Source organism: Suillus fuscotomentosus, assembly GCF_016647785.1.
Source record: "Suillus fuscotomentosus strain FC203 chromosome Unknown F5891scaffold_45, whole genome shotgun sequence".
Taxonomy (NCBI): domain Eukaryota; kingdom Fungi; phylum Basidiomycota; class Agaricomycetes; order Boletales; family Suillaceae; genus Suillus; species Suillus fuscotomentosus.
The window spans coordinates 399,201-425,343 of NW_024539557.1; the positions used below are offsets into that span (position 1 = coordinate 399,201).

General features: G+C 49.4%; 6 protein-coding genes across 6 annotated transcripts; 4 read left to right on the forward strand and 2 right to left on the reverse strand.

The window, feature by feature from the left end:
- Window positions 1-1,403: 1,403 nt before the first annotated feature.
- F5891DRAFT_982585 (uncharacterized protein) lies at window positions 1,404-2,308 on the reverse strand (the record flags this gene model as incomplete). Its single annotated transcript, XM_041377224.1, has 3 exons — window positions 1,404-1,451; window positions 1,481-1,710; window positions 1,768-2,308. The coding sequence occupies 3 exons, from the start codon at window positions 2,306-2,308 to the stop codon at window positions 1,404-1,406; spliced, it is 819 nt and encodes a 272-aa protein (XP_041223195.1).
- Window positions 2,309-8,956: 6,648 nt separating this feature from the next.
- F5891DRAFT_1280041 (uncharacterized protein) lies at window positions 8,957-10,787 on the forward strand (the record flags this gene model as incomplete). Its single annotated transcript, XM_041370388.1, has 1 exon — window positions 8,957-10,787. Exon 1 carries the CDS (start codon window positions 8,982-8,984, stop codon window positions 10,785-10,787), a length of 1,806 nt encoding a protein of 601 aa, XP_041223196.1. The 5' UTR covers window positions 8,957-8,981.
- A 21-nt stretch (window positions 10,788-10,808) lies between these two features.
- Window positions 10,809-17,851, forward strand: F5891DRAFT_1048298 (ribosome 60S biogenesis N-terminal-domain-containing protein). Its single transcript, XM_041362372.1, has 17 exons — window positions 10,809-10,976; window positions 11,028-11,173; window positions 11,227-11,484; window positions 11,531-11,600; window positions 11,654-11,898; window positions 11,946-12,247; window positions 12,297-12,988; window positions 13,047-13,742; window positions 13,796-14,018; window positions 14,077-14,411; window positions 14,461-14,588; window positions 14,637-15,555; window positions 15,609-15,745; window positions 15,800-16,423; window positions 16,474-16,890; window positions 16,940-17,183; window positions 17,235-17,851. Exons 1-17 carry the CDS (start codon window positions 10,841-10,843, stop codon window positions 17,687-17,689), a joined length of 6,027 nt encoding a protein of 2,008 aa, XP_041223197.1. The 5' UTR covers window positions 10,809-10,840; the 3' UTR covers window positions 17,690-17,851.
- A 41-nt stretch (window positions 17,852-17,892) lies between these two features.
- F5891DRAFT_956927 (Alpha/beta hydrolase family-domain-containing protein) lies at window positions 17,893-19,070 on the reverse strand (the record flags this gene model as incomplete). The annotated part of the gene is made up of 5 exons (XM_041375438.1): window positions 17,893-18,084; window positions 18,139-18,228; window positions 18,278-18,503; window positions 18,560-18,686; window positions 18,740-19,070. The coding sequence occupies 5 exons, from the start codon at window positions 19,068-19,070 to the stop codon at window positions 17,893-17,895; spliced, it is 966 nt and encodes a 321-aa protein (XP_041223198.1).
- Window positions 19,071-20,368: 1,298 nt separating this feature from the next.
- Window positions 20,369-22,226, forward strand: F5891DRAFT_1129898 (uncharacterized protein; the record flags this gene model as incomplete). The annotated part of the gene is made up of 7 exons (XM_041364455.1): window positions 20,369-20,538; window positions 20,590-20,641; window positions 20,689-21,099; window positions 21,158-21,544; window positions 21,595-21,697; window positions 21,747-21,898; window positions 21,951-22,226. The coding sequence occupies 7 exons, from the start codon at window positions 20,369-20,371 to the stop codon at window positions 22,224-22,226; spliced, it is 1,551 nt and encodes a 516-aa protein (XP_041223199.1).
- A 168-nt stretch (window positions 22,227-22,394) lies between these two features.
- Window positions 22,395-25,968, forward strand: F5891DRAFT_1048310 (glycosyltransferase family 39 protein). Its single transcript, XM_041362373.1, has 10 exons — window positions 22,395-22,759; window positions 22,806-22,958; window positions 23,010-23,608; window positions 23,661-23,756; window positions 23,806-24,303; window positions 24,358-24,515; window positions 24,567-24,714; window positions 24,771-25,092; window positions 25,145-25,163; window positions 25,211-25,968. The coding sequence occupies exons 1-10, from the start codon at window positions 22,485-22,487 to the stop codon at window positions 25,754-25,756; spliced, it is 2,814 nt and encodes a 937-aa protein (XP_041223200.1). The 5' UTR covers window positions 22,395-22,484; the 3' UTR covers window positions 25,757-25,968.
- The last annotated feature ends 175 nt before the right edge of the window (window positions 25,969-26,143 follow it).

Genomic DNA, 26,143 nt, shown 5'->3' on the forward strand with positions numbered 1-26,143 from the left:
CTTAGGTATTCCCGTTGTAGGAAGCGCGTTCTTGCGCGCAGGAACTACTGGCGCGTTAAGTGGAGTGTCGCTAGAGTCGTCAAGCTCGGTTAGCGCGCTTAGCGCTGACAGGTTAGAAGTATTAAAAGGAGGTTGATTGGGCGTGTGGAGGAATGCTCCGGGAAGTTGGCTCCTTGGGTTATCTATTGCTTCGAAGCCGTCGGATGACTCTTCCTTGACGGATTCTTCAGGCGAGGGCGTGACTGGCGATATCAGTTGTCTAGGCGCGTGCGCGAAGAGCGCTGGATCTGGTCGCGGAGGTTCTGATATATTGCGCGAACGACCGCGCGTGTGTTGAATGAATAAGGGTCCTGGTATAATGGATTCTACCGCTCTGTCGAATGCGGCGATGGCTTCTTCTCTGGCTATGCGGCGACTGTTGGGTCTGAGGCGCCGACCTTCTATCTCAGAAGTGTCCCTCGCGGTGGGCTCCAGTTGTAGATGAGGAATCTTGACTATACGTGAAAACACTTAAAACAAAAGGGGTGCTCAACAGCAAGACCGGGATACGAGACAACGACTCGACCCAAAGGACAACCACTGAGAGAAGTTCCTCGAAATAAAGTGGAGGGAAACTCTGTGAGCTAGGCGGGCGCTAATAGGCGCGAGAAGATAACGCGCGCGAAGGCGCGCGTGCGCGAGGCGAAGGCGCGCGAGATGCGCGCGTGAGCGGGAGGTCCGAGAATGCGCGCGCGCGAAGCGAAGGCGCGCCTAAAGCGTTAGAGGCAAGATCTTACTGAGGAGTGAGTGCAAAGGTGGAGGATTGACAGGAGGATATGATCAGATAACAAGTGGGGAGGTGATCTATTCACTTTCCAGTACACAAAGATAAGGGAAAAGTAAGTACCCGAACTAAAGGAAACCCTTCTGTATTTAAGAATGGAGAAGGCGCGCTTCCGAGCGCGCTCCCGAACCGAGTAACCATATCAACTCTAATTATAACTAAGTTTAAATAAACTTTCCATAAGTAGCGCGGATGTCGGACCGAAGATTTTATTAGTTCAATGGATAAGATAGAAATAACGCACCAGCGAATCAGTAAGGACATGGGACGGATGGACGGACGATAGCGCGAAGACCTATGAGGAGGCGCGCGAACGCGCGCGCGAAGCGCGCATAGCGCGTGCGTAGGTAAGGCGCGCGTAAGTGCGCGCGAGTTCGGATAAGGCGCGCGCAAGTGCGCGCAAGACTGGTCCTTAGGAGTAGAGCTGTAATGTATAGGAATGTATGGTTAAAGGCCGGATATTCGTCATTGAGACGCGCGAGTCTCTACACCGGTTACGGCTATTCTGCACAGCTTCTTCGACTCGACGTTCTATTTGAACTTGAAGAATGTCATACCACTGTACGGCATAGCCCAGGCCTCAACGAAAAGGATCCTGTATAATTTCCCCCTTGCGTAACAAATCAGCCTAGATACATGCCATCACAAATTACTTACTCGGGCATCTGCCATAATGAAACCTCTTCGAGAGTAGTGAGTTTTGAGAGCCGATGCCAAGGCATTGATGGCATCACAAGACCGTTCGAAAAGTGCCCGATAGAATGATAGCAATTCGACGGAGACAGCCATACGAGGCTGTGAGGGAGCAGTCGGAAACAGACCATGGTGAAGCAGCACTTGGGGAAGCATGGAACATCTACAACTGAGGACATCAATAGACGTAAATCCTGAATGTGTGTGTTCATTCATTAACATGGTGTATACTCAAAGATAAGAAGACTTACTGTCGAAAAATAAACACGCAATTGTTGTTCGCTTTTGAGGGCACAAACATGTGGCGCATGCAGAGATGACCTCGGGGGTAATCTCCAGTGCTGTCGCTAGCGTTCGCGCAGAATATTTGAGATGTGGTTCAACAAGGAAGGGTATCAACGTTTTCCAACTGCTATACAATGAGTCTGTGGCCTTGTCAGGTAAAATGCGACGTTTAATATGAGATTCTTGCGCAAGTATGTCGGAAGAAGGTTCTGATGGTATTTCGAAGTCTGGATCAGGAATTTCGGCCAAGGCGTCAGTCTGACTAGTATCAGAGATAGTTTCAACTGCATCTACAGCATGAACTTTGGTCTGTTTGTGCTCTGGTTTCATCAGTTGTTGCATACGAGCTAGCAGTTGACGGTGTTTGGCTTGCGCGCCAGGTAACTCAACGTATGTCTGAGATTTTTTCTTATCTCTTGATTTCTTCGGGCTGACGAAATGGTGGCCTAGTCCAGATGATACACATTGAGCTCCACGAGTAGGAGCGAGAGCACTGGTTGAGACCATGGTGAAAGGGAGAGAGTGAGTGGCAAGGAAGACTCACTAACAACACAAACTTAGTGATAGACACCGTGACGAGGTTTTGATTCCTGTGGCGCGAGGGCCCCAAGAGCATATAGAGGCCAATGCGCCCTGGGAATGCTGGAGGTGCGCAATAACGAATGGAGGATAGGTTTGAGCGGCACGGACGGCACGCGAGCCACACCAGGAGGCGCTGGATGTAATGTATGAGGCACGTTATTAATAGAATGGTGGGAGGGCGCACCTCAGAGGTAAGTTTCCCACAACATAGAAACCCTACCTCAAAGGTCTCTATTGATACCGAGAAGTAATGCCTGAGGTGATAAAACATGGATGACCATGTTCTCGATTGTCGGAGTTTTGAACGTTGGTAGCGCTATTGGAAATATTAGAAAAGGAAACGCAACAAAACGGTAACACCCTGATGAGTGAACGCACACTACGCTAAATCCATCGTGCAATTGATGTATCTTGTATGCCGTACTGTGAGGATAGTGGGGAGTAAATAATCACACTCCCTCCTGTAGTTGTTGGAACTAGACCAAGGTCTCAGCGGACGTGTAAGACAACGCTGAATTGAATTTACCTAGACCAAGGTCTAGGTCGTACGTTAGCAAAGCTGGATACAAAAGAGTAGTGGTATACGTACCTCAGCGGACGTGTAAGACAACGCTGAGGTATCGCTGCGTACGAGCAAGATATTTAAAGGTAAGCAATAGAAGGTTCAAGACGGAGAGAAGCTGCCGAGAAACATATGGTGCTGAAGCTGACAAGATATGATAAGGATCGGAAAAGGAAAAGAAGACAAAAATGGTCCCGGAGGCTAATCCTCCGGGACTGGTACCATGCGTGTGTGTCCGACTCGTATCGTCCAACGCCCAACTCGTACCATCCAATACTCAATTCGTCCGACCCGTATTGTCCAACACACCCCCTCAGCGAGACACCAGATGAAGGCCGGGCAGATGTTTTTCGAAGAGAGGTCGAGGGAGAGCTTTCGTGAAGATATCCGCGGTGTTCCTGTGAGAGGCGACCCATTTGAGTAGGAATGTTCCTTTCTCAATATGTTCCCGGATGAAATGGTATCGCACGTCAATGTGCTTGGAACGGATGTGATTGCGTGCTTCAGTTGATAATGAGATGGCGCCAGTATTGTCCATGAAGATGACGATGGGGAAAGGAAGATGTACGTGAAGCGAGATGATGAGCGACTTGATCCAGAGGCCTTCTTGTATGACGTGCGTGACCGCCATATATTCGGCCTCTGTGGATGAGAGAGCATGAGTCGTCTGTTTCTTTGAGACGTGGGCTATGATGCCCCCGCCATAGTACCATACGTAGCCCGAGATTGACAACCGGTCAGAGGGTGAGCTAGCCCAATCGGCGTCACAGTACGCGTGCAGTTCATCGTTTGCGCCGGCACCCCCATACTGTAGGCGAAGGTTGATAGTACCAGATAGATAGCGAAGTAGTCGTTTCGCAGCTGCATAATGTGCTGGGAGAGGGCTTGAGTTGTGTTGTGCAAGGGAGTTGACGGCGTATGAGATATCTGGACGGGTACAAATGGCGAGATACAATAGTTCACCGACGAGCTTGCGAAAGAGGGTGGGGAGATTGGGGATTGTGTCATGGACGGCGTCTGGTCTGCCGAATGGATGATGTGGGTCAAGAGGGAGACGGACTGGGTTACATTCAAGGAGGTCGTATTCTTCCAGTAGGTAGGTGATATACTCGCTTTGATGCATCCACAGCTGGCGCGTGTTACGGTTTCGTTCGAATTGGATACCGATGAACTTGGTGACTGGTCCCATGTCTTTGATGCCGAAACGCTGATGGATCTTCTGTTTGACCCAGGTTAAGAAAGCCGGCGAATTAGACGTTCCCATCCCGTCGTCGACGTGGAACCCAATAATGCAGAGTATACGGGTGCCGGAGGTGCTGCTGTCAAAAAGGAACACTGCGTAGTCGACGGGACACCGAGTGAAACCCAACTCATCCATCACCTCCCTCACCTGCTCGTACCATTCCATGGCGGACTGCTTCAATCCGTAGATTGTGCGAAGCATCTGCCAGACCTGTACCCTCCAATCTCCATGTTCGAACCCCTTGGGTTGACGCATGTAGATCTCCTCTTTAAGTACTCCCCAGAGGAAAGCGCGTGTGGCGTCGAAGGAGTGAAGTTCCCAGTCATGCTTGCACGCCAGAGCTGCAATGAGTCGTAAGGATGCTGTCTTTAGTACTGGTGCAAAGGTTGCGCCGTAGTCTATGCCTGGAATTTGAGAGAATCCTTGGGCGACAAGACGCGCCTTGTAAATAGACCCGCCCTTATTGTCCTCTTTAAACTCTAAGACCCAACGGTTGCCGATTGCCTTGCGACCTTCTGGGATGGTCGCGATCTTGTAGACGTGCATCTCCTCCATTATTTGTAGCTCCTTTTTCATGGCGGTAAGCCATTCATTATGGTCAGGGCGCAGCATGGCTTCTTCGTACGTCGCGGGAGGGATTGACATGTCGTAGTTGCAGTCGTTGGGATTTCTTCTTCGGTCACTTCGGATGGAGATGTGCGCGTGCTCCTCGATCATCACGTTAGCAAATGCCTCGGGGACGTCTATGTTCGGCTCAATTTCCTCCAAGTTCACCTTCTCATCTGCTTCTTCTCCTTCAGCAACCACCCCCTCGTTCGACGGAACAGGCACTTGAGCGCGGGCGGCGCGAGACTCTCGTAGAGTTTGAAGGTGTTTCTTGGTGGCGTTCATTTCAGCCTCCCAGGCCTGGCCGCCTGCAGTAGATACTTTAGTCCGAGTAGAACGTCGAATGGTAGAGACGATGAGAGGAGATTTGGGAGCTGTGGTGACTTGTGGAGGAGAAGGGACAGTGTGAGGAGCGGAAGAAGGAGTGAGAGGTAGCGCATCATCTGAGTCTGAATCGTCGTCCGAACGGGGCGCAGAAGGCAGGTGTTCATCAAAAATGACGTCGCGTGCGACAAAGAAGGCGCCGGTGACCTGATCACGCAGGCGATAACCTTTGGTACCCTCAGGGTACCCGAGGAAGATAGCCGGTCGGGAGTGCGGGCCGAGTTTGACCTGGAGTTCAGCAGGTATTCTAGCGAAGCAACGAGACCCGAATACCCGGATATGTGAAAGGTCAGGCTTCCTGCCATTTACCAGCTCGAAGGGTGTGACATTGAGTGGGAGAGCGCGTGAGGTACTCCTGTTCCATAGGTAACAGACTGTTAATGCGGCTTCGCCCCAGAGATTGGCAGGCAACTTGGCGGCCTCTAACATCGCGAAAAGACGCCCTCCTATAGTCCGAATCGCACGCTCAGCTTTTCCATTTTGTTGATGTGCGTATGGCACGGAGAGTTGACGCTCTATCCCGGCATCCTGAAGAGCCTTAGAGAATGCACTACTCACAAATTCCCCCCCATTGTCAGACCGAAAGGCTTTAACCGCTCGCCCAGAGTGATTCTCCCAGCATTTCCTGATAATCTCCCAGGCATCCAAAGCTTGGTCCTTCGTAGCGAGGAGTTGCAGGTTAAGCAAATTGGTGTGATCATCTAGAAATATGATGAAATGGAGTTTACCATGGGGCGTCGTGACAGGAAAGGGACCGCAAAGATCGGAATGAATAAGGTCGAGCATATGAGCTGTGCGAGGGCTGTCAGAAGAAGGAAATGGCTTTCGTGGGTGTTTGGCGATGACACACGATTCACATTGCTGAAGGGGAACCGTGGACTCTATGGTAATGCCGGTGGCCGCACGAGAGAGGTGTTTGATCATGTCACCCCCTGGGTGACCCAAACGGGCGTGCCATAAGTCGAGCGACAAGGGAACACGAGCGAATGCTGAGATCTCACGAGGTGCGTGATGAGGTGAAGGTGCGGGACTATTGGGACGAATGAATTTAAGATCAATGAAGAATAGGTTCCCTATCATTGGAACTTCTCCCAGAACTTCGCCGTGATACTTAAGTTGACACCGAGCCGGCGAATGTTCGAAGTTACAAGACCACTTCTTCTTGAGCATGTGACCGATGGAGAGCAAGTTGATCATCGCCCCGGGAGCATGAAGACAATCAGTGAATGTGATGCGGAAGGTCTTCCCACCCAGTGACATTTCTGCAATGCAATCGCCGCGTCCCAAAGTGGGCAAACTGCCATGGTTGGCGATTTTGACCGTCACGCGTGAACTCTCCGTATAAGTCCAGAAGAAACTGCGATCTGCAATGAGGTTCGACGTCGTTCCTGAGTCTAATATGGTGGATAGGGAGCTGCGCACTATGCAGGCCATGTCCTCAAAGCTGGGGTAAGACTCAGAAGGAAGTTCCTCAATGACGGCACAGCTGAGGTTGCGAGGCTCATCAGTGCTCGAGGAGGACGTAGTAGGCGAAGTGGATGTAGGATCTGTGCTACTGGTGGTCGCAGCAGCGACCTCCGGTTTCTTTGCCGGTCTCTTGTCGCGAGCCCTTGTGAGAAAGTTGCCTCCCTGCCCTTCCATTCCCCCGCCTGGCTGAAAGCAATGTTCACGGTCATGTGTTAAGGACCGTGGCAGCCCAGAACATGCCGGGTTGTCGCAGCTGACGCCCTTGGGATTCGACTTATGGATTCGGATGCCTGTCTTAGAATTTGCCTTCCCATCAGGAGGTCGAGAGAACGACATAGCGTTAGCATACTCTGATCCTGGTCCGGCGAGCTTCTGCTCTCCTCGGAGGCGATTGGCCTCCTCGGAGAGTGAAGAGACGATTGCCGCGAAGGTCATCTTGGTGACTGTGGTCGTGGTGGAAGAAGAAGATGCAGTGGGGACGGATGATGAGCTATAAAGGTTCATTGTCATGCGTTTAAATATAATCCACTCGGGAGTGGGAGGGAGACCGTGCAGCAATAGGAATACCATCTCATCTTCTGTGACTATGACTCCCATCTCAGCAAAGCGACGTCTTGCGTTCTCGAATGTACTGATGTAACGAGACGTGTCGTCGACGTCTTTGAGTTTTTCCGCGAAATAGCAGAGCACGGAGTTCAAACTGAGATGTTACGTCGAGACGTGCGTAATGCGTAGCGAGAGTGGTCCATTGCGCCCTGGCCGTCCAGTCCTCGCTCAAGAGACCTTGGACGACCGCTGACAACTTCCTGCAAATGATACCTTTGGCTTGTGCATCGTTTTTGATCCATTCGATTATGGTTAATTTCTCAGCGGCAGTGGGAGACCCAGGGACAGCAGGTGAAGGCATGACCACGGCGAATTCGGCGTAGTTGTTAGGATCGGTGCCGGAACTGCAGTGGTTCCATAGCCCGTCTGCCTGGAGAGCCAGAGTGACTGCTCGACGCCAAGCTGGGTATTCATCTGCACCGGTAAGCTCGATGATGTGGTCGTACTTTCCCATAGTAATGAGGAAGTTGGGACACGAAGAGAATGATTGGATTGGGGAGCGTTTCACTGGTTCGTTTCGTGAGGAGGGGGGACTGTTTCCTGGTATGGGGTTATATCAAAACCCAGGGCTCATAACCTGTTGGAACTAGACCAAGGTCTCAGCGGACGTGTAAGACAACGCTGAATTGAATTTACCTAGACCAAGGTCTAGGTCGTACGTTAGCAAAGCTGGATACAAAAGAGTAGTGGTATACGTACCTCAGCGGACGTGTAAGACAACGCTGAGGTATCGCTGCGTACGAGCAAGATATTTAAAGGTAAGCAATAGAGGGTTCAAGACGGAGAGAAGCTGCCGAGAAACATATGGTGCTGAAGCTGACAAGATATGATAAGGATCGGAAAAGGAAAAGAAGACAAAAATGGTCCCGGAGGCTAATCCTCCGGGACTGGTACCATGCGTGTGTGTCCGACTCGTATCGTCCAACGCCCAACTCGTACCATCCAATACTCAATTCGTCCGACCCGTATCGTCCAACAGTAGTCTGTGAAGCGGCAATGGCAAGCGCTGTGCCGTGAGCATGGCTTGAACGTATAGGCGAGAAAGGCGGACTTGATCGAGTGCCTTGCTGCAGTGTCTCCAAGATATGTCGGGCGTGTTCTTCGCCGTCCCCTTCAGATTGTTTCCATGGTTCTCATCTTTTTTGCATTCCGTCTGTAGCGCCATGCCTTCTGCCACCACACCCACCACCACAGCAGCCAGTCTCCACCAATGCTGCTCCTGGCTGTGAATTCTAGCGTGCCGGCAGGCCACGCGCTCAGCCACCCACGAACCCGCGGAGACGATGTAGATCTGCTTGCGTCACGTGACGCATACATCAGTGAATTCGTGACTTGGTACTGTGGCCGTAGGAATTGTAGAAGGATATAGGGTAGTTATCATCTCAGCACTGTGTCGCGAGGAAGTGGTACCGACAGAGCACAAGCATAAACTTTTGGCCAGCCTGAAAATGTGTAGGGAAATTCAATGGCAATGACGCTAGTTTTAGTCTATCAGAGGTACTTACATAATTTGACCTTCCGAATCCATTCCCATACTCAGTTTGACGCCAAAAAATTCACGAAGTCGAATTCGCTTGTCCGCAACTGTACTACAAGCATGCAGCCTTAATCAAAGTCAGCAAGGTGTGGTGGACCGTGGTGCAAATTGTAAATTTTTGAAATGTGCCTGTCACGCATAGTCACGTCACATTTTCATGAAAGGAGCTTTCAATTGATGCGACCACTTCTCCATGCTTCAATCTAGCTTTCGTCGCATCCTGAAGTTACGTTTTGCTCCACAAAGACTTACTTCATTTTTTGGTTCCATCTCATACTCTCTCAATTCGCGCCCTCCAAGCCAGACAAGCTCATACAATCAAACTCGAGACAGTGATTCTAGCAATACCGCTCGACGCGTGTTTCGATCCCGCGTCAATGGTCTTCTGCGCTCTATAGACAGTCGCATTCTTGCAAAGGGTCCTGACGATGTGGAGACCGTTATTCATGACAAGATTTCCGTGGCGAAATTCAACAACGTATATCGCTCGACTATGTTCAACCGACTCACCCGTTTCTTGCTTGAAAGGGACCTTTACAAGCTCGCTATCTCGGTCTATAAGAGAATGCTCCAAGAGCAGTTCTTTCCCAGTCGTGAAATTAGCTTGAAAGTAATAGCTATGACCGAAATCGTGGATGATATGGCAGATGCTTTCGCTACTATCCGCAACGTTGATCTCTCTGCGTCCGGGAATATGGTTAACGTCATGGTAACGGCGTGTATGCGTGCAGGGCAATTGAGTGCTGCAGAAAATTGGCTCAAGAAGTACGAGAGCGATTGCATGAAGCAGGGCGTTGCCCCTGATGCAGCTCCTTACGCGGGCATACTGGAGACATTGCAGGAAATTCAACCAGAAAACTCTGGGGCTGTTCAGGCTACGCTGTACCGCATGCGCTCAGAGGGCGTCACGCCTGATATATCAGTTTTCAACACGCTTATCCGCTCCGGCCTCGCTCGCCGAGAATACTCCGAAGCCTTTGGGCTTTATCACGCAATCATGACCAACCGTTCTGCTTCCCTCTTACCCAGCGACCTCACTTTCAAGAAGTTATTCCATGCATCCAAATTTTTGAGTCAAAGACGCTCACGGAGACACAAGCGCCCGGACAATGCTGTCCCTCCGCGCCAGTTGTTTCGGGATATGGTCCAGTGCCATCTTTTGCGCACCGGGAATGCTCCCCTGGCACATTCTAACATAATTTCAGTTTCATGCCTACACCTCGCACTGCGGACATTTATGGCTCTTGAGGATTACCCCGCTGCTCTGATGACGCTACGCGCATTCGATCATTTTGGGTTCCAACCGAACTTACAGACATATTTGATCGTCATCACTAGTCTTGTATTACGAATCAAGCAGGAGTTGGGACATGTCTACATGGCTGGCCAGTACCGCTTCGCAGATTTCGTTATGCACATGAGACCTCGGGAGCCTCCAGATGTTGACGTGCTGGAGCGGAGGATTCAACACAGAGAGCCTGTGGTAGAATTATCTGGTCCCGCCAGCGTTGGCCCCGAAACAGTCACGCACCTCCTCACTCTCGGGGAGTCAACTGCTCCATCCCGGTCTGAGACAGCTCATGCAGGGCGAAAGCGATTGCCTATGTCTGTCATCCCCACTGTCGACATGCTTGTAGGAGCTACGCCTCTCCCACCATTCCAAGAACTTTCGCTCGCACCACTCGTGAGACTGTTGAGAAAAATGACGATTGTAGGCCTTTTTAGGAAAGCTGCGGGGGGTAAAAGGGAGGGCTGGGATTGGAAGGCGGCGGTGGGCCCCATTTTGTCGGGTGCGAAAGAGGAGATGTGGCGCGACTTTGAGCCTTCTCCAGAGTCACGACCAGTAATAAAGCGAAAGCAAAGAGGACATATCGGAGCTAAGAGGGGGTCGTTGCCGTCGTCGGCTTCGAGGGTCAGAAAGATGGTTAAGAAACAGACCCCTCAGTCAATGCAAGGACATAGAATTCGATCTATGAATGATTATAATCACGTGATTTGAGTAAAATTCAAGATTCAGCTCCTTATTTATGGACTCGAGTTATTGACCCGACCATGCCCCAAAACAAATCAGAGCGTCCTCACAAACGCGCAAAACTCGAGCAAAACTCGCGGAAGATATATGAATTCTCGAATGCAGCCGATGTCAGACGTGCTCTGCAGAATCAAGACCAGAATGGTCAAATAGAAGGTGCATAAGCTTATGATCATCACTGCAAAGAATATTCACTCAGTCACGTAGCCCTGTCTGCATTGCGCTCAACTCTGTCTGTCAAGTCACGAGAGACCGTTGCTCCTCAAGATGAGCGACTTTCGCTTGTAGTGCAATGGATGGAGAGTTCGCCAGGTGCTTATGATATTTTTGAGATATGGGAGGGTACGAATCAAGTGCGAGCATTCTCAATTCTTCCTCTCGGCGTTTTGACGTTGCAATTCACTAGTCATCCAGTCTATCGCTCCTCGTGTCTCTACTATCCTCGGTCCTTACTTTGTTGTCCTCTCATTTCCCATACCACTCACACGGCACTCCAATCATCAAAACGCTCTTGTCGCCAAAATGGATGCGCAAAATTACTTCTTATTTCTCTGGTTCCAACGAGCTTCTTCTCGTCTCATTGAAACTGTTGAACACTATCTCTCACTTCGGAGGTGGGAGGGAACGGAAGACACTCTATGAAGCTTTTCCATGGGACATCAAGGTGCGTCGGCTTTCGTACGATCGCAAATCTGAATTAAAAAACATAGACGTTGGCAAAAGTAGCACATATGAGGAGGAAAGGGAAAGGAGACGCAGAGGATGTGCTTGAAAGACCCGGTATGTCTCTACGACATCTGTAGACCTTGGCCTATCTGAATCTCGTCAATCAGATATCCGCACTTATTACGTCTTCTTTATTCTCTCCTTCATCGACCCCGAAACTTCCTCACTGGTGAAATCGACTTTTCTTGAACAACAGAGAGACGTATTCCTGTCTATTTTCAAAGGCCTTTCTCAAGATTCATATCTGGTCATTCGGAAAGTCCTTGAAGTGTGCTGGGTCGGGCTGTGGTCTGATCCAAAAGTGAAACGAACCATGAAAATTGGACTTTTCGCTGAAATTACTATTGGACATGTGAGTGATACTTGACCTACCAGGCGAATAATTGATGTTTGGAATAGCTTCTGAAATTATACGAACGCGCCGCCGCTGAAAATGTGGATGGTGATCACATTCCAGCAGATCTTGTGCATCATTTTCTCCTCGCTATCTGTACACGACCTGGACTGGGCATTTGTTTCAGAGACAGAGGATGGTATCCTCGTGATATTGATGCCGATGTTGTCGACGAGCCAAAGAAGAGCGGGAAAATATATAACAAGATCTTGAGCAACATACTAAAGAGCCTCAAGGTTAATGAAGACGCCAGGCAGCAGGAACTTGCGTTAAAAATTCTAGTGGCGTGTCCGGAGTTGGTCGCTGGGTATGCAGCGTCGCTAATGGAAGATCTCTGTTGATGTTCACTATTCTAGATATTGGCCTGCTGTAGCATTGACATTGGAACCCCGTCTATCGTCGAAATGGATAGCTAACATTGCGTTCTTTGGGCTTGTCATATCCCAACCTGTACCAGTTTCATCATTCCTCATCCCCGGAAACAACATTTACCAACCTGATCCACCACCGCTTTCAACAATCCTCGAGAGCATCCTTCCTTCCGTCAGTACCAAGGTGCATTTCTCCAAAGGACTGCAGTCTACGTCCCACCTTGTGCAACATTGTACAGCGCTCGCGCTAGCCAGGTGCTTGACCAAGCTCTCCTGTGTCTTCCGCACATTCCAGGATGTTGAATCTGCACTCGAGGAAGACGAAAGTGGCCAGTGGACGCGTCGACATCGAGAGGTTGAACGAGAGGCTCGGAGAAGGGTACCAGAATTCCAGGTAGTGGTGGCCTTTTCACAAATAAAGGTAGATGCCAAAGAGGTCAAACTAGCTTTGCTTGGGGAGAGCGCTCAGAGATTGCTTTGGTTGTATCATCTGTGTTTCCCTCAAATGGTCGCAGAGGCGAGGTTCGATGTAGGGAAGTTGTTGCAGGGTCTTGTGGATGCGTCCCAGGATACTATAGGGGAAGCTGGGAACGTATGTGGTCTGCATGGCTTGAAGCAGCTGCATGTACTTCGATTATTACAAGAGAGCGACCAATTTACTTGGTCTGGGAAGGTTGGTCAGTATGATTTGATGTCTAATGTTGGCTTCGAATGCTAACTAACTTTCGATTACAGCAAACTCTTCTCACACTTACCTCCATGCTCTTTTGAAGATATTTTGTGCTACCCCCACCAGAGCAGTCCGGAGCACCCTCCGGTCACTGCTTATGAAAACGCTTGCTGAAAGCATACTTTTCCAAGAACACCCGGACGAGGTGGACATGTGGCTCGACTCCCTCCCAACAACCAGTCGCAGCACAGGCTGCGAAGCTCCAGATGGTGCCGCCCTAACCGACGAATCTGACGGTGTTGCCACCTTTCTAGATGACTGCGCGCAGCGATGTATCAAAACACCGTATCGATACTTCGAGGCTCTTCGAGATCTTTTACCCATGGAGAACTCAGCAGTCGATGTGCCGAGTCCGTTGCTTATGACCGTACTTGAACAATTTGCTGCGAAACTAGCAGGAAAATTGCTCACCCCATCGGATGCTCTTGCCATTGCTGGGTTTGTGAGAAGGCTGATGTTCAAGCTGGCGAGCAAGCAGAGAGACTTGACATTTCTGCGTATATTCTCTGGGAAACTGGATGATGCTGCGATGCCAGAAAACTTGTTTTCCAAGTATGCTTGCGTTACCGCTGCGATCCAACGTGAAATGTCGATCATGCACACGTGTTTCAGTCATTTTCAAGGAGTGCGTAGACACTCGGACTCTAGCACGAGTCCAGAGGTCGAAGACTTCCTGACGAAAATCGAAGGAGTACCTTTGCGTATGTACAGCCTGTATATATCACTGCGATGGCAATTGACTACGTTTTTCTAGCTGAAAGCTCAAGTGCACGCATCCACAACGCATACGAACTTGTTGACTGGTTGCGCTTCGTAAATACCACACTTCAGCCCCAGGATATCGTCCGACTTTCGGTCGTGGTCGAACGCTTCCATCCTCCTGCTCTCAAGGATCTATTCGAGAACCTTCACCCCGCGAATTCGTTGATGTGGGAAGGCGGTGATCTAAAGACTGCCTCAAGGCAGCTCCTCCAAGTGTATGTCACCTGCCTTCCCTTGATTCCTGCGTCGTTGTGAATGCTAAATGCTTCACAGGCTTTCCTTTGATTGGATGTTCACGCAAAGCTCTGAAGCTGACATGGCGAACCAGCAATGCCGCGAAATCATGCTGGAGTGTCTGTTTCTCCGATCACCAGCGCGGGTTCAGATTGAACATGCCGTTTGCATCATCGCACATGATATCTGCTCGATCATGGAACAGGAATCTCTTGTGTGCGATCTGCTGCTTTTGCTATCCACGATCATGCAGAGGGCGCTCGGTGAACTCTCAAAGGAAGATGGCGCTCGGCTGAAGGAGTTTGTCCTATTGAGGGCACCATCTATCCATGGCCTGAGCATGTCTAGAGATCTGCCTGATGCCATGCAAGAAGGTAATGTTCTCAATGCGATTTTGCGCTCTTTCGTTAATTGTTTAAGCAGCTCTATGTGCGCTTCTCGATGTGTCTCTTGACCCCAGCAGTGAGGGTGATAGGACAATGGTCTCCTCGATTTGTACGTACTGGACGGAGTGTTTCAAGGCATCGATTCGGTCAGGATCACTGCAGACGGTATGATAACTCCATACATGAGTATTCACGTTGCTAATGTTTCTCCAGGGACGTTCCATCAAGTTATGGCTACGTTATACAGACCCAAACAATCTTCTTAACATCATTGATCAGGCGTGCGATGCCAATAACGTTAACCTTACGCCATCTGTGCTGGAGGTTCTGGAATTTGCCCTCGATACCCTGAGGGGTTCTTTCACATGTGCTAGTTCGAGGATCCCTATTTCGCAGCTCCTCAGGTTATATCGGGCATTGCCTGACTCCGAGGTGCTCGAAGAAATGATTGCTGTTGCAGTGACTTCGCATCTTCCGCCATGCCATGACGGGCGGCATCCACGAGCGAAGACATCGAACTTTTCCTTATCACCTCGATACCTGCCAGCTTCCGGAAGTTCACAATTGGGCGTGCTGCCCTCTGATTTTGTCTCGGGGCTGTTTCAAAAGGCGATTTGGACGGAATCTACGTCACGCATTGTGTCCGGGCTGGTTTATGCACAATCCGGTGTTGCAAAGGAGTTTGTCGCGTGGTTCAACTCGGGAGCTTGGACGACCATTCCGTTTGAGCATCTGTTACCAGCAGTGCATGCTGTTTTTGATTCCCTGGGTGGTGACGCCATCGATTTGTTTCACGATACCGTTACGATTGCCCTCTTTGATCGTATGTTGCCTCAGCGTCGTCACCCTGAGGGCCTGAGAAAGTTGTGCATCCGCTGCATCTGCATCCTAATCAAGGCAGATCTAACTCGGAAGCAACAGCTCGCCAGCCTGCTACAGAAGAATATGCAACGCCTTGCTGTCGACCAATTCGCCCTCGAAAGCGTATCCATTGCCTCTCGCTTGCAATCATTTTCCCCGCTGGCCGATCTCGTGACAGATTTATCTGAGCGTGCACTGCAATGGGCTGTGCGCCATTTCTCTGGCCCTGAGGGCGAAGATGAAGAGGACCAATTGATTTTAGCCCAATTAAGTGAGTCGGATTGAATGGCCTTCTCATGTACCTTGGCTAATTCATCTTGGCAGCGAAAATTGCCAAGCAAGGATTAAAGGCAAAAACATACTTCGTAGAGCCTCTATTGACTACTATCATTCAGAACCGACTTGCCGATACTGTTGCTCTCGATATTGGCATTGCCTTACTGCAGTGCTCGCCTCTTAAGGTAATCTTACCTTGTCATCTTGCGTGGCTTCGGGCTCAATATGGATGTTTTCAGCCCGTCGTTGTGAATCGAACTCTGCAGAATATACTTCAACACCCTCAGTTCTTTAAACTATGTGGTTCTGAAGAGTCATCTCGAAGAGATCTTATCATCCGTTTTATCGCTGCCCTATTCCGACTCCACCCCACTAACACATGTCAGCCTTCACATATCATGCCACTCGTGCGCATATACGGCGGAACCATCTCCGCCTCAGATCGAAACCTATTGAACATTTTCCGTTTATTCGAGGTTGAAAGGCTGACGCCTATATCATCTATTCTCGTCAAGTGGTCACCTTCCCCTGGTATATCTATTTCAAGCCAGCTTGATGCAGTACAAAACATGGATCCTATACGCATGTTGAGAACCTGTCATGTGTTCCCGATATGGAGACGTATGTCAGACGAACAGGAGGACGAGAAGGTTGGCCTGGATGAGCAGGTTTATGATCCCTTATTCGTAACTTTGCTCGTTGCCCAAATGCTTACGCATCATCCTCCAACTTCGTCGCTTGAATGGGTGCAGACGTTCCGATCGAACGTTTTTAGTTTGCTTATCCGCTGCTTGTCTGCAAAAGATGAAAAGATTCGTGAAGCCTCGCTTGGTTTGTTGGCAAGGGTGTGGAAATCTGTAGAGGTTCGTGTGTTATCTTATTATTCGCTATTAGGTTGCTCACTCCTTGTCAGCTTTCGGAAATGCAAGAAAAGCAGCACGCGCTGTACATCTTTAACCTCCTGAAGAATCTTATCAAGCCCTCATCCGATGGTCCTCCCTTACGGTTACCTTCGTTTGCATCGTTGATCCTATCTCACGCTCTTCGTGGGGTGTTTTATCCTTCCAATTTTATCTACCCACGCACGGCGCGTTTCCTTCTTCAGCGCCCAGAACTCGACGTGACTGATGTGCCAATGCTATATGGCATGCTTTATGGCAGTTCGGATAACTGGAAGAAAGAGCGTGGATGGATCGTTAGGTTCCTTTCTGACGGCATGATGAGTACAGAAGATTGGAAGGTGCTTAAACGTCGACATACATGGGATCTTCTTTCCAGTCTTGTGCAGAGCTCAGTTCGCGATCAAGCGTTACGACGCGCAGTACTGGAGGTCCGTAGTGTCACACTCTCATCAACCCTTGATTCAAGTTATTTTACAGGTGCTCGCCAACCTGACTTCCAATGTCCAGGCAACGACTTCCCTCGTTTTGAAGTCATCTCTTCTATCCTGGATCGAGATGCAAGTAAAAATACCACACATCAACGAAGACACTCTTGCCTGGCTAAAGATCCTTGAAAACATTCTGACCACAGCCAATACTGCGAAACTGCAGCGGGCTACGAACGGTCAGTGGCAAGATGCTCTGTGCAGATGCTTGTCGCTGGTTTTACAGAATTGCAATGGTATGGGCCTTGCTTTCGCTCTGGATTGAAGCTCATTCTCTTGTCCTGCAGCGCCATCGCTCTCCATTCTTCAACAAGCCGCTCGCGTCACGCTACGATTAAGTCTAGCGTCTCAGACCTCAATTTTTCGTCTGTCGGATGTTTTCAGGGTGGTAATTGGCATTCTCGAGCAACTGGAGCATTGCATAGATTTCAGCAAGTCTAGTTCGGTCAACGGACCTGCCATCCCTTCTAAGCCGCCGTACCACGGTCATGGGTTGCATATTCAACCACCAGTACCCGATCCCCTGCGTGCGTGGGGTGGTATTGTCGAGGACTTATGGCAGGCGAGTATGGGGCTCGACGAAAATTTTGTGAAATGGGATGCCCTGACAGGCAGGCTACTACATTGGAGAGGTATCGTCGGTGAGGATGGCAGCCCAATGGGTGAATGGGCGAGACTGGAAGCTGTCCGAGTATCTCTGTCATCGATAACCAACTGCGTCCAATCAACGCAGATGGCGTGATAAATTATAGCCTGGAAAATGGTGTGAGATAGGGTGCAGTGGACAAAATATCGAATATCTGTTCTCCCAGTTGATTAGGTGCATGCTGAGGCACCTGGTAAAAGTTAATTACTTGATGTCAGAAGTGATTGAGCTGCATACCAAGTGTCCTGCTCCGTTGATGCGTGTGACAGAGGAAAAACGCCTGCCCGAAGCCGGATCAATCAAGGCATCCTGCACTGCGCGGGGTCTACAGCACCGCATATCTGTCCGTCAAGGATCAAGCTTGTGTTTGTAGGAACTGCGTACATGTATTCATTGTTGTCTCCAAACACAATGTTGACGGGAATGCGTGGGCAAATCTTGTCCAAGTCCTGCACCGGTCTGGTTGCACCGTCTGGTTCTCTGTACATCGTCTGAAAGTGGAGCTCAGTGGGGCTGACAATTCACAGGGGATTTTGGTCGCGTACCACCTCTTCATCACGTGAACATGCTAAGCTGATACCATCGTAGGGCGCTTGCAGGTGACGCGCACCTGGGTGAGTCCGGAGTCCAAATTTCTACGAGGTCATTAGGGTGACAATTTAACAGAATGACAAGAGGATGTACGATATACAAATCCAGGACGCGCGGGTCCCAGCGTTCACATCGCCTTTTTGATTTCAGATCCTGGTACGCGTGTTCTCTGGAAGACCACACATCTCTTCGCTCGTATGCATATTTAATGAGGATACGGCGCAATGGCTCCACAGCCTCCGCAGTTGGACTGAGCATGGGTTCCACGAGGATGACGGAAGAAAAATTGAAGGCTGGTTCAAGGTTCTGCAAGATTGTTCTGGCACAAGACCTGTGAATCGAGAGCGCGCAAGTTGTGAAGGATAAAAGGCTAACATAGCAACTCCACCAAGAGAATGGCCTATTCCGACAAGACGCTGGGTTCGGAAGTCAAACATGGGTCCGAACCTTGGTCCAGCAGACATAAATCTATGGACCGCATCTGCATATCTGCGGCATCCGACTTTGCCAGTTCAATTGTTCGTCTGTTATCGCGGAATCAAACTTGGGACTCACAGGTGCGGTAAAAAGGTGCCTGCTGAAGTGCGTCATCGTTGAGAGCAGCAGATACACCATGGTTAGGGCAGTCGATTGCCCATGCGCATTTGATTTTCAACGATTTGGATGAATGAGCTGAAGAACACTGGAAGATACGTTCCAGGGTAGGCTGCCAAGTCTCCTTATGAAAGCTGGTTGAATGAAGCAAAACAAGTGTGACTGCTTCCTCATCGTTCCAGTGAGCTTCGAATTCCGGTAGCCAGTACTTCTTGGCAGTGATGAACAAGGGATAGTGTTGGTCAGGTTCAAGTAGAGCTTCACATTCCAGCAAGTTCGATGTGGGCGACATGTTGGTACTGTTGTCGCCTGTGAGGCATTGAGGAGGTGACGAGAGTGATGGTGAACCACGTGGTGCCGTATTAATAGTAAATCTTGAAGCTTCTCAGCATGTTCACAGGGGCACATTGTCCTGTCCTCGGTTTCGGTCGTCAATCAGCGTAACCAAATGCGAGGACAATTGAGGTTTTCTCCAATCCTTCCAATTACAAGTTACCCTGGAGACTTGGAGAAGAGCAAGCTGGTGACCTCGTGGCCGCTAGTAGCAGTAATGCAACAAATTGAATGACTCGGATATCTTCTCGCCGGGTACGGCTAGTTCGCGTCTTGCAATGAAACGAACATATCATTATATTATGATAAACCATCATATCCTTCTCTTACCCGGCCCGTCAGCCTGTGTCACATTCATAACTGAAAACAGCTCTTGGGGGGGTTTGAATTTGACCGTCGTACCGCAGATGTTCGCAGTACACTTGGCTTTTTGTTCTCAGCCTAACTCGAGGCCTAGGCTGTCAACCTCAGGAAATTAATTAGCACGTGATCGGGTCGTGGTGTCCTAATTCGATATATATAAACGCGTCTTTGCATTCGACTAACCTCGACCCTGTTCCAAAATTCCCTCTTTGTCTTGAGGATTTTTCGACGTTTGCTAGCCCGATGGTCAGTGTATCTTTTTTTGGTAGCTTTATCATAGAAGTTCTATCTTGCTCACTCAGTTTTGATTTTAGTTCGTGGTGCGTGCTGGTTGAGACTTATTTGAATGTAGCTCCGCCAACGGGTCTTACAGTTTTCTGGCGGAAATTCTGGATCGGCCCTGCCTCCGAGTGCAACAGCTACCACGAGCAAGGCAGGCAAGGTAACATCGCGGAAACCTGCTGCCCGTCAGCCTTCCAAGCAACCTCCGCTTGCATCCGGTGTGGCCTCGACCATTCGCAAGACTTCAACATCGACAAAACCAGCTCCGTTTACGTTCAGGACTAATGTAACGAACTACACTATTGTGAAAATTAATTTGTTAACTGATACTGTAAATTTCTTAGCTCTCTTCGAGGACTGATAGGTCGAGCTCCGGAACGACCCTCTCACCAAAAGCAGAGAAGTCGGCCAACACCGAGGCGCCCCTTGTGGTATGTACGGGTTGGACCTTGAGAATTTATGCAACTTAATATCTTGACAGGCAAAGGAAGATAACATTAAACCTCAAGTAGAACCCGCAGAAGCAATCAACGAGCCTATTTATGACCTTGACAAAGTGAAAGCTGCCAAAGTTTGTTCTTCCCATACCTGTCGGCTTTCTGCTTCTCATCGATGCAGGTGGAGTTGAAGCACCTCCGGAGTTTGACAGTAGACGCATCAGACCTCAGTAAGGACCACGAACTACAGGCTGCGCCTCTCATTACAAGAGAAGCGTATATCACTGCTGGATACAAGAAACATTCCACACCATATGGAGTGATGGGTCAAGTGTTGTCAATATAGTAGGTCGTTTCTCTCTTTCTGTGTCCCTAATATTCATGTTCGGTGCCAAGTTCGAAATCGAGTGCCTACGTCCCTGTAGATCCTAGACTCTATGTCAACACAGTGAGTCTTTCTGAACATTTCGCCTGTGTATCTCACGAGCTCTCCAGAATACGCCATTCACCGCTGTAGTGTGCGGAGTGCAAGGCTCGGGAAAATCACATACAGTTTCGGTCCTCCTTGAAAACATGCTCATTCCGAAACTCCAGGAGATAGGTTCCCTGCAGCAGTCTCTAGCAGGACTAGTCCTCCACTTTGGGGAAGGTGGTGTCGGTTCTCTTCCGAGCGAGGCTGCATGGGTCGGTGTTCCGTCAACGGAGGGTGTAAGAACGCCGAAAGTGCGAGTCTTCGTGTCGAAGTCTTCTCTCAATACTATGAAGAGCGTTTACGCCCCTCTTGGAAAGAATGTTGAAGTGGTTCCCTTATTATTCAATGAAACAGAGTTAGATGCACAAGCCTTTCTATCTATGATGGCTGTCGGGTCGTCAGATTCCGCGCCACTCTACATCCAGATCGTTTTGGTGAGTCATAAATGACAGTCTATCCAGGGTGTGTTGTAGTCTGAACGCTTCTTCCCAGAGCATTCTCCGAGATTTGGGAGAGTCATTCTCGTACAAACTATTCATGGACCGACTTGACGACGAGAAAAGATCGTTCAACCCCGCGCAAGTTGCCGGTCTTGAGCAGCGTTTAGCCCTCTTGAATTCGTTCATGGTGTCCAATGGTCCACAGCCAGCCGCTTTTGGTTCAAAGACGTACGCCAATATCAGTGGACCCAGGTCAAATGTTCTTGCTCCCAAATCGACCCCGCGTCGTTTCGCTGCAGGACAATTGACCATTGTTGATCTATCGGATCCATTCATTGACACAGGCTCTGCGTGCGGTTTGTTCGAGATCGTCACGAGGCTATTCGTGAGGGCTGAGGTTGAAACTGGAAAGGTTCTTGTTGTCGATGAAGCCCACAAGGTATTCCGCTCGATATCTCTTTAAAGTTGTGCCGTTCTAACGTACTATAGTACTTGTCCACAAACAGAGGTGTTTCAGGGCTAACCAAGGCCATTTTGACCCTCACGAGAGAGCAGAGGCATTTAGGGATGCGTGTCATCATTTCTACTCAAGGTAACTCCAGCTCTCGGTCGGACGAGGCGGTGCTTATACAAGAACACAGAGCCAACTGTGGTACCACCTGTCTTGTTAGACTTGTGTACTGTCGCTATTATGCATCGGTTTTCTTCTCCGGCGTGGTGGGACCATCTCGCACGACACATCTCTGCTGACGTGTCTGTAGATGCAGCATTTGACACGGTTGTTAAGCTCCAGGTACGTCAGATGTTTGAACAGGAGGCTTTGCTAATATATAGCAAACGTCCAGACTGGTGAGGCGATTGTTCTTGCGCCATCGGGGCTTGGCGTGTTCCCCCAGGATGAAGAGATTCCCAGCCCTGAAGGTGATACCCCAACTGTCTTGAAGATGAGCCAATTTGGAAGACGTTACATTATCATGAAGACACGTGCTCGTGTCACGAAAGACGGAGGGACCTCGGTTCTTGTTGTTCCTCGTCAAGAAGAAAGCAAGGACTCCGAGGAGTCAGAGAGCGAAGAGGAAGCATCTGAACCCGAGGAATCTGAGGACGAGGAATCTGAATAAGTTAATCACATATCTTACCTACTATTATTAATAACCACAATATTTGCTGATTCTCATGATACTCACTTCATTATATCTAGTTCATACAAGCATTTTCGTTGCGAGATTGTTTACATCCATTTACTAAAGCCTTGTAAATTCAACAAGAACAAACTCTGAATACTGCCGTGCGTCACTCGCCACCAAAGCGAATTTTCCTATCATTCATTGTCTAGTACTCCCTTTACATTATCTCTGTTTGCCTTTGTTCTTTATGTCATGGCCGCCAATGTCAGAGTGCGGCGTCCAGCTACTCCACCACCCGGTCTTCCACATGTCGCTCCTTCGTCTCATAAATATCCACCAATACGACAAGACCACTTGAGCGCAGATGAACGACGTGAAGCAGCTTCCAAGGGGTATGGACCTGGGCGAAGAAGTCATTCACCAGGTGGTCTCAACATCACATCTGGGGAATGGAAACTGCTGGCGGTTGTCCTTCTAATTGCACTTGGCGTCAGGATGTTTCGAATATCGAAACCAGATAGTGTGGTGTGAGTGTACCAGATGTTCACTCTACTCATCTGACATATCCGTCAGTTTCGACGAGGTTCACTTTGGTAAATTTGCAGCGCGCTATATCAAAACGCGGTATTTCGTCGATGTGCACCCTCCACTTGCAAAGTTGTTGATCACTGCGGCAGCCTTCATATCTGGTTTCAACGGAGATTTTGACTTCAAGGAGATTGGGAAGTGAGTATGTCTCAAACGGCATCTTTCTATCGTTGAGCATCCATTGACTAGGGTATTCGAAAATGCACCATACGTGGCCATGCGAATGGTACCCGCTACGTTCGGAGTCGCAACTATCCCAATCGCATATCTCACTTTACGAGCTCTTGATTGTCGCGCAACCACTGCACTACTAGCATCAATATTTCTGACATTCGAGAACGGATTGGTCACACAATCTCGCCATATCCTACTGGATTCTCCCCTCGTATTTTTCACGGCCCTCGCCGTCTTCTTTTTTGTCGGGTTTTCGAATGAGGACAAGAAAGAGCCATTTACCAACCAGTGGTGGACATGGCTCGCTTTGACTGGTCTGTCCCTGGGCGCTGTCGTATCCTGCAAATGGGTCGGTCTCTTCACAATTGCGACGGTTGGTGTGTGCACTATGTTGCAACTGTGGCTTCTCTTGGGCGATCTTCGTGTTAGTCCAAGGATGTGGGCGAGGCATTTCTTCGCGCGGGCTGTTTGTCTTATCTTGATACCCGTCCTTTTCTACATGACCATGTTCCAGCTGCATTTCATTATTCTTGGAAGCTCAGGAGAGGGTGACGCGTTTATGAGCTCAGAATTCAGGCAGACACTGGGGCTGGGGATGGAGGACACGTATGCAGGTCCGTATATTGCGGCCATGCACATGGATGTGCTCATTTCATATTATCATAGATGTTGCCCTTGGTTCGGATATCACAATCCGACATCTGAACACACAAGGCGGTTATCTGCACTCTCATTCTCACAACTATCCTGGAGGAAGTGGACGTACGTATGACTCCCGTTTTATCTCATCTCTCATTAAATAGCTGGACAGAGCAACAAGTCACACTCTACCCGCATAGGGATGATAATAATCTCTGGCGAGTACTTAACGCAACAGTCAATAATTATGAACAGTACGACTACGAACACAAGCCTATCGTGTATATTGACCACGGCTCCCACATCAAGCTAAGGCATCTCGTGACCGACAGGGGGCTCCATTCACACGAAGTCCGCCCGCCTGTCTCGGATGTTGACTTCCAGAACGAGGTTTCAGCGTACGGCATGCCTGGCTTTATCGGCGACATCAACGATGATTGGGTTGTTGAGATTGAAAAGGGCGACAGTAGTGATAAGGAGTCGAGCAAGCGCTTGAGGACGTTAAGAACGCATTTCAAGCTCAGGCACTTGAATACAGGCTGCTACCTCTTCTCGCACAAAGTGAAACTCCCTGAGTGGGGCTTCGATCAGCAGGAGGTCACATGCAACAAGAACGCTGTCAAGGAAAACTCGCTATGGTACGTCGAGACTGCTACAAAGCATCCACAATGTAAGGTCTCTGTATCTTGTAATCGGGCGTATTCTCAGAACCACCTTTTCATAGTATCGGCTGATGCTCCAAAGGTCAATTACAAGATTCCCGGATTCTTGTCCAAATTCTGGGAGTTGCAGCAGGTCATGTGGACAACGAATGCTGGATTGACCGACCGTCACATGTATGACTCTCGACCTTTGACCTGGCCTCGTCTTCGCCGTGGTATTGTGAGTTGTACGATTGCACTTGTGATTCATATCTGATTAGTTGTATACCAGAATTTCTGGGTCAAGGATCATCGCCAGATCTACCTAATCGGTAATCCATTTGTTTGGTGGTCAAGCACGGCTTCAGTCATTACATACATGATCGTCAGAGGCTTCCTCCTACTTCGCGCGAAGAGAGGATACCGTGATTTTGACAACAGTGAGGATTAGTGCACTTCGGTCTCGTGTCATTCTGATCCGGGGAATCTGTTTTAGCCAAGGTTGTCAAGTATGATTCCCTCTGCGGTTTTCTCTTCGTCGGGTACTGCATGCATTACTTCCCCTTCTTCCTCATGGGCCGTCAGCTCTTCCTTCACCACTACTTTCCTGCACTGTACTTTGCAATCCTGCTTAATTGCGCTGTTTTCGACCTCGCCACATCGACTCTACGACCAAAGATTCGATTACAGATTGCTGCCGTCCTCATGATCATAGCGATCATTACGTACTCAAAGTTTAGTTCCTTGGCGTATGGCAATCCTTGGACAAAACAGAAGTGCTCCAACGCACAATGGGTGAAGACGTGGGACTTTGCCTGGTGAGTCTTGGATGTTGCATCAGGAGTTTGGGTTTTGATGAGCATTTGTTAGTAATGAGTTTTTCGACGATGTGAGTTTTATGTAATTCAAGGAGCACTTTAGCTAAACGCCGAACAGTACTCTCAGTATTCAGGTGTCACTGTTCCTACTCTGAACCGGTCCACACCGATGGCAACCATTGGCGGTGAGCCCGGCGGGCGCGCGGCTATTGTGGTCGAGGACAAGCTCGGGCAAGATGGGGTCGTGCCGCCTGAAGACGAGCAGAGCACCGCCGTCCCTATTGGTGTGCCGGAGCCCGGGCGGGATGTATTTGCGAAGGACGAACAGAAGGAAATCAAGAGCCAGATGAGGATATCACAAGATGTGCCGGTTAATAATGTGGATGAGAAGGAGATTAGCGCGGCGACATTTGAACCGACCGGTGCAGCACCCGAAGAGAAAAAAGAAGAGGTCAAGTTGCAAGCGGGCGGCATGAGTGCTACCGGTGGGTCAGAGGGTCAGGCGCGTCCTGAAGTCATCGGCATCCTGGAAAAAGAGATCGAGGTGGAGCTGGGTGAGAATGTTGAGGATCATCGGAAATCTCACGGGCCTCTTGACCATGAGGAGGCCATTGCAGATCAAGTGGCGCATGAGTTGTATCCTGAGGCCAGGGACGTTGAGTAAATTATTTAATTTGTTGCTATAGATGTGTTGAGTGGTGTTTCCTGAGCAGACCTGATCATATACGAACTAGTACTAGCACATGACATTATGCCTATCCCCCATTCATTGATGGTACTGTATACATGTCACAAGGCGAGCTTCAAGTGGCGGCCGGGCGTCTTCAAGGGAATCTGAGAGCGACTATTGGGAGATCGATGTATGTCTTTTTGGCGCCTACCTGGTTCATCATGATTATACGGGCAGGATCAAATCTATCGTGGCTGATTATGATCTATCATATGCTTGTGCATCCCCTCTGTGAAGGCCATGCTAATTTGCCGGTCAACCAGACGCCATACCCTCATTCGCAAAACCCTAGTTTCGGTGTGGTGCGGCAGTGATGCGGCA